The sequence below is a fragment of the Dipodomys ordii genome, unplaced genomic scaffold (assembly GCF_000151885.1).
Source record: "Dipodomys ordii isolate 6190 unplaced genomic scaffold, Dord_2.0 Scaffold70, whole genome shotgun sequence".
NCBI lineage: Eukaryota > Metazoa > Chordata > Mammalia > Rodentia > Heteromyidae > Dipodomys > Dipodomys ordii.
In genome coordinates, this window is record NW_012267286.1 from 10,077,146 (window position 1) to 10,089,730 (window position 12,585).

General features: G+C 38.3%; 1 protein-coding gene across 1 annotated transcript in view; it reads left to right on the forward strand.

Annotated features, from left to right (window-relative positions):
• Positions 1–2,766: 2,766 nt before the first annotated feature.
• The window catches only part of Slc9b1 (solute carrier family 9, subfamily B (NHA1, cation proton antiporter 1), member 1), a 26,159-nt gene continuing 16,340 nt past the window's right edge, over positions 2,767–12,585 (forward strand). Inside the window, exons 1-5 of the mRNA XM_013023748.1 lie at positions 2,767–2,862; positions 3,052–3,196; positions 7,626–7,796; positions 8,884–9,026; positions 10,149–10,276. Of these exons, the coding sequence (XP_012879202.1) occupies positions 2,767–2,862; positions 3,052–3,196; positions 7,626–7,796; positions 8,884–9,026; positions 10,149–10,276 (683 nt within the window). The remainder of the gene's footprint in view (positions 2,863–3,051; positions 3,197–7,625; positions 7,797–8,883; positions 9,027–10,148; positions 10,277–12,585) is intronic.

Consider the following 12,585-nt stretch of genomic DNA (forward strand, 5'->3'; position numbering starts at 1 on the left):
TGAACATACTGTACAGAGGGGTTACAATTACATGGGCAGGATAATGCGTACATTTCTTACCAAGCATTGCAGCCTCCTCCTTTGGTTTACCCTTCACATCCCTTCCCAGCCTCCCCCCTCCCTGCTCAATTCTTTTTACAGTTGTATACTTTACCCATTCTTAATCTACATAACCAAATGGACATCCTAAGAAAACAAGGTGAAAACAGAAATGCTACAATGTCAAAATGTTCACTTCTTTGAAGGCAAAGCCTAGCAATGTGGTAACTGTTCATACTTTGCACTTAGGAAATTTTTGAATAATATTTGTGCTGTAAATTATATGGATATCTCACAATCCCCCAACAGCAAGATACATACATCTGTGTATATATGTATTCATATGTGTGTGTATATATGTATGTATGTATGTATGTATATATATATGTGTATATATATATATATATATATATGCACTCTGCCTTATTCCAAGGAAAAGCATTTAAAAATCATAAAATACAGAAAAAAGAGGATGTGGTCATTAATTAATATACTGGGATATAAGTGTGTCTGAAGTCATTTTTGCCAGTATAAAAAAATGCTGCAATTTTTCCAGTAAGCTCCTAGCTGGCTCTCTTTCCTCTCAGATTTGACTCTGCTTTTCTTAGCTGTGAGTGTGGACTAAAGAAGAGATGAGTAGATACTGCTATTCCCATTTAAGGATGATGAGCAACTGTCATTTATTTAAGATCATACAACTAGTATATTCCTGATTTCAAAGTCTGCCTTCATTCTGTCATGCCAGGTGTCCGACATCTAACAAAGGCACTAAGAAGAGCCAGTCACTGCAGCCCTTAGACACCTAGATTACCACAATTACTTCTTATGTAGGTAAGCTTTTGTTGACATCAGAACTTTTTCTCAAACAATTGAATAGATGTGTTGGCAAGATGCCTTTCTATGAAAGAAGTTGACTGTTTGAAAACAAAACAGTTATTAGAGTCTGCTTGCCTCTATTCTAAATCCTAGTTTATTATTACATACCTATAGATCTTGAAATAATGCAGTTTGATTTCTTGGTCTCTACTTGCAAGGATTTTTGGTGTTGCTCCTAGTCCATCTGCCTGGTTAGCACTCTCCTGATTATTTTCTCTTTTTTTTTTGCCAGTCCTGGGGCTTGAACTCAAGGCCTGGGCACTATCCCTGAGCTTTTGCTCAAGGCTAGCACTCTACCACTTGAGACACAACACAACTTCTGGCTTTTTTCTGTTTATCTGTTACTGAGGAATTGAACCCTGAGCTTCATACATGTTAGGCAAACACTCTATCACTAAGCCACATTCTCAGCCCAACTCTCTTGATTTAAAGCCACACTTCCAATGAGATCCAGATCATCCCATAATATCATTGTCATCATTTTTTTAACCACTTGAACTTGGGGTCTGAGTGCTATCCCTAAGTTTTTTCACACAAGGCTAAGCATTCAACCATTTGAACCACTTCTGTTTTTGTTTTGTTTTGTTTTCTGGTTAATTGGAGATAAGAGTCTCATGGACTTTCCTGCCTGGACTGGCTTCGAACTGTGATCCTCAGATCTCAGCCTGCTAAGTAGCTAGGGTTGTAAGTATGAGCCACTGGGATCCAGCTTAACTCAAACATTTTTTTTGGGGGGGGGGGCCAGCCATAGGGCTGTACTCTATGCCTGGGCGCTGTCCCTCCGCTAGCTCAAGGCTGGTGCTCTCCCACTTGAGTCACAGTGCCATTTCTGGCTTTTTCTGTTTATATGGTACTGAGGAATAGAACACAGGGCCTATGCATATGAGGCAAGCACTCTACCACTGAGCTACCTTCCCAGCCCTTTACCTCAAACTTTTAAAGATGGTTTTAACTTTAAATGTATCTCTTCAAGAACTTGATGTAATTAGGCAATTTACCCATCCTCCCTGTTGGAATTAATGACTACGAGGCTACTGGTTTAGCTATTGGTAAGGTATCTTTCTAAGGACAAAATAGTAAGATAGTCTGTTTTACAACCCTTTTTAAAATTCCAGTTGAATGAAAATGGAATTCCACACGAAAGAAACTTCACTCTACTTATTTAATCAAACTTTCCAAACAAATATTGCTTTCTGTTCCATTTTAAATTTCCTTGGAGTATCATTTAGGATTATGAGTTAGGATAAAAAAAATAATCCTGGATATTATCTCAAACCAAAGAACTAATTTTTATATATGCTTTTAAAAACTGAGCCCATCATCTTGAACTAGTACAAAGTGTGAAATTTCTATATGTAATGGTTTTTTAAATTGAGTAACAGAGAGCCAGAAGACAGTAGCATCCTTGCTATTCAGGAAGCCAAGATCTATACAATCTCATTTGAAAGCCAGCCCAGGCAGAAAATTCTAAGAGACTCTCCAAAATGCTAGGTGGAAGGCATAGCTCAAGTGATAGGAGTACCAGCCAAGCAAAGAAGCTAGGGAAGGAAGAGGTCCTAAGTTCAAATTCTGTGACAAGCAAAAAAAAAAAAATCTCAAGAATAAATTTTATATATTTTTTTACTATAAAAACATCAGGTTTGACTTTGCTACCACTGTGATATGTGTTTTTAAATCTCTAAAAATTAATGCCAGTTAACTGTGTTTGTTTTGATATGAATTTTATAGTCATATTGTTTTCCAAATTATTCTTTTCTTTTAAATCTTAGCATGAGCACCACAAAAGCAAATCCTAGCATGAGCACCACAAAATCAGCTCTTAGCGTGAGCACCACAAAATCAAATCTTCACATGAGCACTGCAAAATCAGATCTTAGCAAGAGCACCACAAAATCACAAGATGAAGATGTGGAGGAAGAACCTTCCACACAACCTACAAGTATTCAGGTAAATCATGGCAGCCACACAAAATACACTGCCAGGACCTTCCCAGAATGCTGCTGACATAGAACCCAAAGACGTATTGCACATGTTGTCTGTACTAACCTTGATTCAACTGTAGATGCAGTGGTTTGTGAAAGTCCTAAAATTGAATGAGAGGTCTCATTCTTTAAAAATTTCCTTGTTTTACTTCAGGTCCTCCAAGATCCCAAGAGTAGTGCACATGAAGAAGCTAAGGAACCAGTTCTGTTAGAAACAGAGGAAATGATCCCACAGGTGAAAAAGAGAACATACATTTCCTGTCCTCCACAAGGACCATTGAATAAAATAATTACAGACGGTATGTGAAATAAGAACTAGAATGACAAATACATATAGTGAAAAAATAAAAGACAAGAAAGCCACCTCTGTAAACGGCAGGTGATCAATGCTGTGGACAAAGAGAAAACGCTCCGTTAAGTCTTTCAACATCAAACCAATTTTGCTTAAGACATTTTCTATTTAAACTTTTCCATGTGTTCTTTTGTTAAATTATTAGGATTTGAAGCATCATTAATGATACATTTTTTTACAGATCTACTATGGTTGTTGGTGGTTGTAGGGCTTGAACTCCAGGCCTGGGTGCTGTCCCTGAGCTCTTCAGCTCAAGGCGAGCACTCTACCACTTGAGCCACAGCACCACTCCCCATTTTCTGGTGGTTAATTGGAGATAAGAGTCTCGTGGACTTTCCTGCCTGGGCTGGCTTTGAACCATGATCCTCAGATCTCAACCTCCTGAGTAGCTAGGATTGCAGACATGAGCCACTGATGCCCAGCGAGGCCTCAAAATTTTCAAAACAGCAGCAACCTTGTAAAAAGTTGTATAGAACTTGTGTTCCTCCTAAAAGTTTTATTGTTATAAGACACTTGTGATGGGCTGGGAATGTGGCTTAGTGGTAGAGTGCTTGCCTAGCATGCATGAAGCCCTGTGTTTGACCTCAATACCACATACGCAGAAAAAGCCAGAAGTGGTGCTGTGGCTCAAGTGGTACAGTGCTAGCCTTGAGCAAAAGAAGCTCAGGAACAGCACCCAGGCCCTAAGTTCAAGCCAGGACTGGCAAACAAGAAAAATATGAAGCTGTTTTCTTCTCAATATTCTGTATGATTAGACTAAAATATATTAGACTAGAATATGATATTAAAGTATGTTATTAGATTAAAATATTAGACTAAAATATGACAAAGTATAGTAATCTTTTATTATTCCATTCTTTGCTAACTTTAAACTGTTAAAAACAAATTATTTCTTTCCTTTATCTGTCATTAGTAAAGGTTGCTTTTTAAAATTAACATCAGTGTTTGAAAGGCCCTAAACAAGTCCTTATCTGCCCATGTAAATTATTGGACCCTGTTGTAAATATCCTTTCTGCACATAGATCTGACATATGTCCTCCATGATCCTACTTATTTAATGGACAGATTCTGTAGTTCATTTGCTAGGAACAGAGCCTTTCTTCTGTGGAGAGAAATATATTGATCACTAACAGTTATATAGCGTGTTGGACTACAGAAACTAAACCAATGGCTCTAAACGAAAAGCATCAAAACTTCCAGCTTCAAGGATAGGAGAGAGGGAGGGAAGGTTTGGCAAGAGCCACATAAATGGGGCAAATTGGATCAAAATGCATTCTACGCATGTTGCGGACATCACAATGAAAGCCCTTTGTACAATCAATATATGCTAATAAAAATAAATGGTTAAAAAGCACAAGGTTAGGTCTTCAACTCACTTCTCTGTTTTCTTTCATTTTTGATTTTACAGTTTTAAAGCCATTTGTAGAAAGAGATTTGGGGGTACATTTTCTTCTCTCTTTTCTCCTTTCTCTCAGGGACTTATATACCTACAAACATCCTAGGTTCATTTTGCACTTCCTCTTAGTATCTCAGTGCTTAGGACTTGGCCCTACCCCCGAAGCCCACTCTGCTTCATCCTGTAATAAGTGCCGTGCATCCATGTACAAATAGGATCCAACAATTAAAGAAAGCCCCAAAAGGAGCAGATTCTGCAAAAAGGAGGTCACACTGCCGTTTCTGTACAAGTGACAGTTAACTTGCCAATCCCACAGACGTACACAAGAAATCTGAACTCTGAACTCCCAACCGGACACGTGTGGAAACCAGTCTCATCGTGTTTAATCTCACCACATTTGGGAGGTAGCTTGCCTAGCAAAATGGATATTCTTGGGTGAGAGGTTTAGATTTGAGGCTATTATTCCTCTGTGTGTAAGAGAGAGAGAGAATGGGGGGAGCAACTAGGGCTTGAACCCAAGTTTTCCTCCTCTCACTCAGCTTTTCTGCACAAGGCTGGCATTCTACCACTTGAACCACACCCCCAGTTCCAGCTTTTGCTAATTAATTTGAAATGGAATCTCTAGGACTTCTGCCCAAACAGCCTTCGAACCTCAGATCTCAGCCTCCTAAGTAGCGAGGATTATATGCGTGAGCCACAAATGCCTGGCTTTTAACCTAGTTTCAATCAAAGTAACAGCATATTTGTATGTAGCTGTTTTCCTTTGAAGCAAATAAAATTAAAATCTTCTTATTCATCCAGACATCATTTTATACATAATCACAAAGCTGAATTTATCTACTAAAAATTGCTAGTCCCATTAAGGGACTTCCCAGACAGAGAGACACAGAAATGTAACTTGCCGTAGAAATCTCTGTGGGAAGCAGCGCAGAGTGAGAAAGTCTGAATTGTAACCAACAAATGGGCTAAGACTTTGTGTGGACAAGCATGAGAGTCAAACCCTCAGGAAGGAGCCATGTCATGGACCAAGAAAGGCCCACTCTTCTATAACTTGGATCTTCCAGAGAGGAGGAGAGTGTACTCATTGTGAAATAGGCCACACCATGTTATGCCCATCTCCTTAAGATGGAATTGGGAAGCTGTAGAATACAAACTCCTCCAGCCAGTTCTTACTACCACATTCTTCATTGCTTCCTGACACCATACTTTTCAGTGCTATGTTGTACTCCTTTCTATTTTGTATTGTACTCCTTTAAATATTAATTTAAAGATATATGAAAAGGTAAAAAGAGTTCCAAGAGAGAAGGTGAACATCACCAATGGACCCAAATACATTAGAGAGGTCAGAATTATCAGACAGTTAAAAGAACTAGCTAGCCAGATGCTGGTGGCTCACACCCATAATCCTAGCTACTCAGGAGACCGAGATCTAAGGATCAAGGTTCAGAGCCAGGCTAGACAGACAAAACCAGAGATTTAACTGGAGAGTTAGCCAGCAAAAATCAGAACCAGGGGTATGGCTTAAGTGGTAGAGTTACTACCTAAAATAACTAAACCTTAAGCACGTTTTCCAAGAATAAATAAATGCCTCTTAATTTGGTAACTAACTTTGGCCAATTTTCTGGATCTTGAAAGATCATTTTTAACAACTTTGTGCAATCTGACAAGTATTGTTTTCTTCTTTAGCATGGAAATATATTGCCAACCTGTTTGTCACCTTGCTGTAATACTTCCTCATCTAATTAGTACATTCCCTGATGAGCCATTTTCATTAGTAATGTGTTAGATGACAATACTTATGTAGACTAAACTACATGTGCAGAGATTTCTGTCTACGCCATTCTTCCCCTTTTGACTCTTATGTTCGATTTCTAAAATGTATCTTTCCACAGGTTTTCCTGCTGTAAAAAAAAAATAGTGGTTCTTAGGTGTATTTGAAATTATGTTCAAATTATTCTTTGTTTGAAAGACAGTTAAAGTATCCACAGAAAGCAAGAAGATTCCTAAGTAAAACTCAGAGTAGATTCTCATTTCTCAAAAATGTCAGCAGAGAGGGACAGCACCCAGGCCCAGAGTTCAGGCCCCACAATCAGACCCAAAAAAAAAAAAAAAATGTCAGCAGACTCTAGAAGAAAACAAGCCTAGTGTGGTGACTCAAGTTTGTAATCCCAGCTACTAGGGAGGATTATGGCTTAAAGCCAATCTGAGCAAAAAGTTACAAAGACCTCATCTCAACCCATTAGTTGGGTGTGCTATCATTCTAGCTAAGTGAAGGCATAATAGGAGGATCAAAATCCAGGCTGGCCAAAGTAAAAATGCAAGACTTTCTCTGAAAAATAACTAAAGCAGAAAGGACTTGGAGTAGGATTGTGGCTTGAGTGGTAGACTGACAAGTAAGCACATTCAAACTCTAGTAAGAACAAAATGAAAAGAAAGAAGTCAGACATTATAAGAAATGCTTACCACCTTAAAGAATCCATACAGAGTTTAAAAAAATACAGAGTTTCAATAAAAATGCTTTGTTAAAAATTTGTCCTCAAGCCGGGTGCTGGTGGCTCACACCTGTAATCCTAGATACTCAGCATGTTGAGATCTGAGGACTGCGGTTCAAAACCAGCCCAGGCAGGAAAGTCGGTGAGACTTTTATCTCCAATAAACCACTCAGAAAACCAGAAGTGGTGCTGTGGCTCAAGTGGTAGAGCACTAGACTTGAGCTGAAGGGCTGAGGGACAGCGCCCAGGCCCAGAGTTCAAACCCCACAACCACCAACAACAAAAAAACGGTCCTCAAAATTAACAGGGTCTTTGGGATATATGTTAAACAACTATTTTTTCAACCATAGTATTAAGCAATATTAGTTATTACTACATATAACTACTTAAGATTGGCTATTAGCATTTTTTATAAAATAGAATCCATCTTGTTTACATATGTCTACTCCTATATAGATTATAGATTTATGGTTGCTTTTCTGTTTCAGGAATTATATTCATTTTGATATGGGGTATATTGTGGACACTCTCAGGCCATGAAGTACTTCCTGGTGGAAATTTATTTGCACTGCTAGTTATTTTTTGTAGTGCGTTTCTTGGGGGCAAACTTTTGCAACTCATTAAAATACCTACAGTTCCTCCACTCCCCCCTCTTCTTGGTAAGTACATAGCTCACTCTGTTCTGAGCTGTTGAAGATCCACCATTTTCCATTTGGACTAGATATAATTCAAAATATCTCCATTTTAATGTATATATATATATTCTATAGAGCTTCTTCGTACATATGGTTACCCCCTATATGTGTATTTATCTATAGCTATATATATGTATACGTCTATATATCTTTTACAGATTATACCCTATGTAAACACCCTTTTTTTTTACCAAATCTATTCTAAAAAAGAATTTTAATATCCTCAATCTGTGATTGGTGTGGCTTTGTCATTTAACACATTTTGCTTTTTCCTTGACTTAAAATGTATTCTAAGGAAAAAGAAAAGTTTACAATAGAGCATTTTGGGGTAGATGGAATTAGCAGAATATGATTGGAAGTTCAGAGATGAGGATGATAAGGGCACCAAACTGTCCGGTGATGCTTGAGTCAGCTGCACGGGTGTCCTCCATGTACAATAATGGATGCCTCATCTACCTGGCCTGTGGCATACACTGTTTCTTGACCACCAATGGTCTATGATTCTCCAGCTGCTCACAAGAAAGCTAGGAAGGGTGCTTAGCATGCTCATAATACCCTTGCCATGGACTGGATCTCCTTCCTCTCAAAAACTTTGTGTTTGCTGAGGCTTAGAGGCTGTTTCCAGCTTTTGCATCTGTCTCCAGTGTCATCTTTGTCTGATGCACAAAGAAAGGGCCACAATATCACTTCTTCCTTAGAACCCTCTCATGCAGAGGGGACTCGGATCCTGCCAAAGGGGAAGGGGAATTTTCTGTGATCATACCCCCCTCCCACCTCCCAGCTCATTCTCCTTACCCCTACCCAGGCCCTTCAAGTCCCATTTCATTACTTGCATTGCATTTACATGCATTGTTTCTAATCTTTGTCCATTATGTATGCTGATGCCTCTACTAGTATGTAACTTGCCCTTGTCCTGGAATATTAATCTCTCTCTCTCTCTCTCCTCCCTTTCTTCCTCCTTCCCTTCCATCCACTCTCCATTCTTCTTTCTTTTCTTTTCTTTCCTCCCTCCCTCCCTTCCTTCTTTTTCTTTCCCCTTTTCCACTTTTAGGGATGTTACTGGCTGGCTTTCTCATCAGGAACATTCCTTACATCAGTACCTACGTCCATGTTCAAGCCACGTGGTCTTCAACTTTACGAATCACGGCCCTTACCATTATCTTAATGAGAGCTGGGCTCGGACTCGATCCAGAGGTAGATTTCCCATTCTAGTTTGATTAAGTTCTTTAAAGTATTAGGAGCTGGTCAGAAAGAGGTAGAATTCTGTTATACGTGTTCCACAGGTAATCTGTAAAGAAAGGTAAGCTAAAGAAGAAACACCTGGCAGAAATGCTGGCAACTTAGCTTCTGTTTCAAGTAATCATTAGTATATGTGCAAAGAAAAAGCACCCGGATGTGACACTTCTGTGATCATCTATAATTGTTTGTGTGGAGATAGATGTCCCTTCCACAGTACCAATCTTACTTGGGAGGCTTTTCCATGGGAAACTACTTACTTTGCTATGATCAAAACATGAGGTCACTCAGTAAAAGACTTTTACTCTTTTTTTTTCCTTAAAGGAGCTTAAGAATGTCAATATGATATTTGTTTCATAACTTTTTGTCCATAGAACTATGTTTCCCATTATTTTTGCTCCCTGGTAAACATCGCATCTAAAAATATTTTTAATATTGTGATTTAGGCATCATAAATGTATTTGAGTTTTGAGAGGATGAAAATAATAGATATTTATGAATATAATACAACTCAACTAAATGTAGCAAATGTCTGGGTTGAATGGAGCTACTATCATGAGGGCATATATAATTGTAAGAAATAATAGTCTATATTCTCCTGTGGAAAATCAGAACCACTGAGAAGATTGAAAAGTTCTTCCTTTTCAAATTAGTTGTACAATTTTTAAGTTACTATCTTTCTTTGTCCTGATGCCATTTTCTACTTAAAATTTTGAATTAATCAAATAGTTCATCACTAAAAGCTCACTGGTAGGTTAAAAAAAAGCCCAACAGACTATTAACTTTATACTATGCATTAGATAAATTAGAGAAGATAGAGATTGTTAATGGGAAAGAAATGAATCTTTTAATATTATTTCAGCACTTTATGAAGTATGAAATTGTAATTGAACTTAGGATGAAACATAAAATGAGCTTTATGTAAGTTTCAATCTCTGTAGGATAATATGCCAAATGAGATTAAGTTTAATGATAATAATAAAGTTAATTACTCAAAAAAGACTAAATGTTGGTGTTTGCTTAAGTAACACTCTTGTTGGGCTTCGTAAGTGTATCTAAGTATGACCTTCTATCTTTCAGGTTTTGAAGAATTTGAAGACAGTTTGTTTAAGGTTGTCTTTCGGTCCATGCATCACAGAGGCATGTTCAGCTGCTATTTTTTCCCACTTCATTTTGAAATTTCCTTGGAAATGGGGATTTCTATTAGGGTAATTTTTTCCTTCGCCCTTCATGAACATACTCCATTCAGGATGCTTGGTTTAAAAGTATGGAAGTTTGCCAGGCGCTGATGGTTCACGCCTGTAATCCTAGCTACTCAGGAGGCTGAGATCTGAGAGTCATGGTTCAAAGCCAGCCCAGGGCTGAAAAGTTCGTGAGACTTTTATCTCCAATTAACCACCAGAAAACCAGAAGTGGCATTGTGGCTCAAGTGGTAGAGTGCTTGCCTTGAGCTGAAGAGTTCAGGGACAGCGCCCAGGCCTAGACAAGTCCCACAACTGACAAAAAAAAAAAAAAAAAGTATAGAAATTTAAACTGGGCATCAGTGGCTCATGCCTGTAAGCCTAGGTATCCAGAAGGCAGGATTTGAGGATCATGGTTCAAAGCCAGCTGGGGCAGGAAAGTCTGTGAGACTCTTACTTGTAATTAGCCACCAAAAAGCCAGAAGTAGGCCATTGATCAAGTGGTGGAGCACTGGCCTTGAGCAAAAGAAGCTCAGGGACAGTGCCCAGGCCCTGAGTTGAAGCCCTAGGACTAGCACAAAAATAAAAATAAAATTCAATAACTAGAGAAAACATGTTTGGAGGAATGCCTCAACTAATAGAGCATCAGCCTTGTAAGGACAAGGCTCTGAGTTCAAACCCCAGTACTGAAAAGGAAAAGAAAAGAGTATCTGAGACAGTTTGCTAATCTACCATATTCAACTGATTCTTGTGATATCCACCTGTAATTCCAGCACTTTGGAGCCTGAGACAGGAAAGCCATGGGCTACATAGTGAAATCCTATCTTAAAATAAATCCACCGTATTCTTGCCAAACATTGATAGTTCTTAAATGTACAATGTTCATGTAATCTAGTTCCTCCATGTAGTCCTCTTCAGCTATATTTTATCTTAGTAAGTGGACTCTTTTTCATACACTATTTGTAGGAGTATATATGTAAGCACACAAGAGAGATTTTATAGCTATGTAAATAAAAAATTTTAAAAAGGCAATGAAAAAAATGCAAAAACTCCCTAAAATCAGTGCACCAACACTTTCACCACCCACTTCCCTTTTATCCTAGTTCGTCAGCTCTGGAGGTGAAGGGACAGTTCTGGTCTTCCTCCGTGCCTTGGGATGCATTTCTGGTGTACATCGCTTTAAGGTTTCCTTTGCAATCTGTATTCATGATGTATGTATGTAGGCTCCCATCTGGTAACACACATCTGTCACAGTGATTACTTCTTCCAGAACTGAACTATCCTGAAAAGATCTCAGCATTTAATGTTGCACTCATTAGAATAACATGAAGAGTTGACTTCCACAGTCAGTATGTTTCAAAACCAGCAGCAATATCTTAGCTATGATTAATTTCCTTAATCCTCACAAGAGCCGTGACTAGGTAGACACTATTATCTCCATATTTACAAATAAAGAGAAGTTAAGTGGTTTTCCCAAGGTCAGACAACTACTAAGTTGTAGAACTGAGATTGACAGCAGTGTTCTGGCTCGGTTTGAAGCATCCCAATGTTTACCTTGTGCTGCCTATATCTTTTTCTCCTCTATTTCATATTGTGTTCTCTTTAAACTTATGAGTGAATATAGTTAATCTTCTGAATGTTTGAAAATGACTTGTAGTAACTGAGCATTGAATGGTCCGCTCAAAATTGTTTTCCCCCAATGCTTCAAAGATACCACTGGCTTCTCGTGGCCTTATTCTTTCCCATGAGAAATTGGCTACCAAACTTAATTTTCAAAGTCTCTTTAGGTAATTGATTTCCTTCTTCTTGGAATCTTGGTTACATGACTGTTTTGGTTTGTTTTTAGTAAAGTGTTTCTTATTACCCCCTTATGCATTTACTCATCTCCTAAAAGCTAGCTGGAAATTCAGAAGTTTGGGCTCCATCCTAGATCTTTTTGATTCAGAACCTGCTTTCTAACAAGACCCTTCCTTATGAAACTTGTTTACTTATTAAACTGTGAAAATAATAGTCTCTGATAGTTTTGTTAATGAATATTTTCAGCTATATGGGAGAGTGGAGAAAACAATACAAAAACATGCAAACACCCTTTACTTAGAATTAACACTTCATAAAGAATCGTAAGTCAAATGATTACATGACATTTTACCCTTGTATTCCTCAATATCTGTCTCCAAACAACAGAGCCAATTTTCTAACTTATCTTCCTGCTTAATTGTTCAGCACACTATTTGGAGGAATCTTTCAATCAAAAGATTGTTAGAGCTCTTTCTCCTCCTCCGTCGTCGTCGTTGTCTCCTCCTCCTCCTCCTCTTCCTCCTCCTCCTCCTCCTCCT